This window comes from Saprolegnia parasitica, assembly GCF_000151545.1.
Source record: "Saprolegnia parasitica CBS 223.65 unplaced genomic scaffold supercont2.517, whole genome shotgun sequence".
NCBI lineage: Eukaryota > Oomycota > Saprolegniomycetes > Saprolegniales > Saprolegniaceae > Saprolegnia > Saprolegnia parasitica.
The window spans coordinates 3,573-7,111 of NW_012156911.1; the positions used below are offsets into that span (position 1 = coordinate 3,573).

General features: G+C 56.2%; 3 protein-coding genes across 3 annotated transcripts in view; 2 read left to right on the top strand and 1 right to left on the bottom strand.

Moving 5' to 3' along the window:
* Nucleotides 1-205, top strand: part of SPRG_21868 (hypothetical protein) — a gene marked incomplete at both ends in the record, with an annotated part of 2,521 nt that extends 2,316 nt beyond the window's left edge. Inside the window, one exon of the mRNA XM_012356595.1 lies at nt 175-205. Within this exon, the coding sequence (XP_012211985.1) occupies nt 175-205 (31 nt within the window). The remainder of the gene's footprint in view (nt 1-174) is intronic.
* Nucleotides 206-903: 698 nt separating this feature from the next.
* SPRG_17114 (hypothetical protein) lies at nt 904-2,656 on the top strand (the record flags this gene model as incomplete). The annotated part of the gene is made up of 4 exons (XM_012356596.1): nt 904-1,159; nt 1,258-1,689; nt 1,748-2,326; nt 2,376-2,656. 4 exons carry the CDS (start codon nt 904-906, stop codon nt 2,654-2,656), a joined length of 1,548 nt encoding a protein of 515 aa, XP_012211986.1.
* A 109-nt stretch (nt 2,657-2,765) lies between these two features.
* Nucleotides 2,766-3,527, bottom strand: SPRG_17115 (hypothetical protein; the record flags this gene model as incomplete). Its single annotated transcript, XM_012356597.1, has 4 exons — nt 2,766-2,879; nt 2,925-3,050; nt 3,105-3,238; nt 3,290-3,527. 4 exons carry the CDS (start codon nt 3,525-3,527, stop codon nt 2,766-2,768), a joined length of 612 nt encoding a protein of 203 aa, XP_012211987.1.
* Nucleotides 3,528-3,539: the final 12 nt, after the last annotated feature.

Sequence of the window (3,539 nt, forward strand, 5' to 3'; positions counted from 1 at the left end):
ATGCGCTCGGTCGGTATCCGGATTTTATTCGGATGCGGGCTCGGACGGTTTCGTTTGAAACACACCCGACGGCTTGCACTCCTCTGTCGGGTGGTCCGAGTACAGGAGCCTGCGTACGACCTCGAATCCCTCGGCGAGTGGGGTCCACCACGGGATGGATCTCTCCGTGCGCAGCTCACTCCCAACGACCAAGTGCTGGTGCTGACTCCCACGCATTCAGGCGTAGCACTACGTATGCGAAGTCTTTGAGTTAGTTTTTGATAATTTGGTTTCAACGCGAACACGTTTGATTGATTGATTGAGTCAGAGTTGCCACAGGTCGCACACACTGAGGGGTGTTCAATGGACGTACTCTCGCCAGAAAACGGCTTGATGGGTCTGCTTGGTGTGTTGGCCGGTCGAGGACGAGCCTACTCCATTAATCAGGGCGAGCCTATCCATCAGATCGCAGTTGTTAGCACTGCAAGACTATGCGCATCACAATTCGTACTCAAAATGTTGAAATGTTGGGTGTGGGATCGACAACACGTCCTGTGTAGTAGTGGTGACGGAAGCACCTCTTCCGATTTCCTGCGTCCCAAGACATTATGGTGCATGTTGAAGGTGGTCAATGGTTGGCCCCGCATTGGTGGCAGGGGTATATACTGTACCTCTGGTCGGTGCTCACCCAATTTTGACTCATCCATCTCGACCGTTTCAAGGTTAGCACGTCAATGCTACCTCCTCTGGGTTCCTACTGGACGAGCGTCATTCGTACGTGCGCTTTTCGGAGAAAACAAACGCCGTGTTTGCAGCTTGTCATTGTACTACTACAAGCAATCACTCAACGGCGGGCGTTGATGCGCGGTGCGTAATTTTAGGCCTCCGACTTTGGCCCATCTCGTCGTCCACACTTGACTCTTCATGGCGCCGTCCACACCTCGGTACGAGGCGTCGACGGTCGACATTTGGGCGCTCGGCATCACGATCGTCGTCGGCGGCCAGTATTTCTCATGGAACACGGGTCTTGTCGCTGGCTTTTACAGCTACCTCGGCGCGATGGGGCTCATGGGTGTCGCGTACTGCTGCATGGTGTCGTGCCTCGCCGAGATCTCGAGCGCACTGCCGTTTGCCGGCGGCGCCTACGGCATTGCGCGCTGCTCGCTCGGTTTTACTTCGGGTTTATGATGGGGTGCTGCGAAACGCTCGAGTACATTGCGTACGTCGCGGCGTCGGTCTTGATGCTCGGGAAGATGGTCACGACCATGCTTCCGGCAGTGGAGCCGATGCAGCCGGTCCTTTGGCTGCTCATTTACGCTGCCGCGCTGAGTGTCCACCTCGTGGGCGGTCAACTCTTTTGGCGCGTGAACCGGATGCTTGCGTTCGTCTCGCTCGTGATCATCGGCGTGTACGTTGTCGGCTGCTTTAGCTTCCACACGACCGATTTGACGGCGTTCAGCGACGAACGCCACGAGTTCGATACCCGCCAAGTGCTCCACGTGCTCCCGACGACCGCGTGGTTTTTTGTCGGTATCGAGTCGCTGAATTTGGCGAGCGACGACGCGACGTTGCCTCGGCGCGTCATTCCGCACGGCCAGCTCGCGTGCATGGCGACACTGCTGCTCTCGGGCATTCTCGTGCTCGTCGCATCGTCCTACGTGTCGCACGGGGACACGGCCCTGCAAGACGATACGATTCCGTTCAACAATGGTACTCCGCTCGACTCTTTTCCAAAGTTTCGTTTTGAGTTTCATGTCCTTACCACTAGGGTTTATTAAGATGTTTTCCATTTCCGCCTCGGCCGCGACACTCTTGTCACTGCCCGCGACGTTTGCGACCATCTTTGGCTTTATGTATTCGTACGGCAAACTCACGATCGCGATCGCGGGCTCCCAGCTCCTCCCGCCCCTCTTTCTACACACGTGGTTTCCGCACCGCGTGCACGGCCCCGCGCTCCTTCTCACGTCCGGCGTCGGCTACGGCGTGTGCCTCGTCACGTATTTCGTGCCGTCGATCGGCGACTCGCTCTTCGCCGTGTGCATCTGCAGTGCGTTCTGCGCCTACATTGCGCAGTGCATTGGGTTTATCTACCTCCGGCTCTCGTTTGCGCACCTCGAGCGGCAGTATACGAGTCCGCTCGGTATCTGCGGCGCCGTCTTCCCGCTCTGCGTGTGGCTCTTGAACCTCGTGTCGATCATTGGGTTCCAGAACGACGGCCAGCGCGCGTTCTTGGCGTTTCTAAGCATGTGGGTCGTCTTTTCCATCTACTATTTTGCCTACGCCAAGGCGCGCCAGACGTTTTCGGACGACGAGCGCAAGATCTTGTTTGTGGCCCACATTGCCATTTGTACGCACTACGTCTTTTGAAAGATTGAAAGATTGATCGATGCTTATAGTCAACAAGGCCCGCGCGAGCAACAAGAACCAGCGCAAGAAGATAAGCAACAAGCCATCGATAGCCAACAAGCGCTCGACGACGACGACCAAGTCGACCAAGACGACGGTCGAAATGGGGTCGTCCAAATCCGGTGACGTGACCCCGATCACGCCCGAGCTGCAACGCAAGTCGTCGGCGATTCCGCCGTCCACTCGGCGTAAAAGCAGCACCGTCACCGTCATGATCGTCCCCGCCGGTACTAGCGCCAAGGGCCTTGTCCGCGAGATTGACGGCCGGTGACACACCCCGTGACGCGTCTGGTTATATGACGAGGCCAATATATATACACTGCAGCGGGTAGGGTTGCTTACGTGTGCTGGCAATATATAGAGAATATAGGAGAAAAAAGCTAAAGCAGGCTAACCACGGCCTTGAGGTGCTTGGTTTCTTGGTGGAAAAAATCGTCCACGCACTTGTCGACGCTCTCGTTGTACAGCGGTGGCTGGAAGCCTTCGTAGACAGCCTAATATCAGAACGATAAGACATGTTCACGATCGATCGATAGCACCCCAAAGATATATCCAATATCGGCATAAATATTGGGCATGGCTTGCGTGACGCCCTTCGGATCGAGCGACGCCTTCATCTTGGCTTCCAGCTGCAGCTTGCGGTACGTAAAGTCATCCACGAGGCACTAAGCAAGTATATACGAAAGTCAAGAAAAAGCAAGAGATGGACCCCATCGTACCTGCAGCTTTGTCTCGGCCTTCTCGATGGCCGCGGCGCCTTCGCCAATCATCTGCTGCAGACCCGCGAGGTTTTGCTTGTGGTAGCCCATTTGCGTCACCATTTGATCCATGTACGCCATGTGCGACTGGATCGCTACACACATAAGATTGATAAGAAACCCCAGTCTTCCTTGTCCACACGAACCTGGCGACGGCGTGTTGGTCTTGTTCCAGCCCATGTTGGAGAGCGACCCGATGCTGTTGAGCGCATACATGGCCGGCCCGTCCGTCTCTTCCCGCGGGTCGAGGAGCGGCGTCGTGTTGAGCACCTCTTGCATGCCCGCCTTCATTTCCGCGCATGCGTCCATCATCATGTCGAACGACGCCTGGAGCTTTCCGAGCTCGCTCGTGAGCTCTTCGCAGCTCGGCTCGAGGCGCTGCATGAGCAAAAGCAT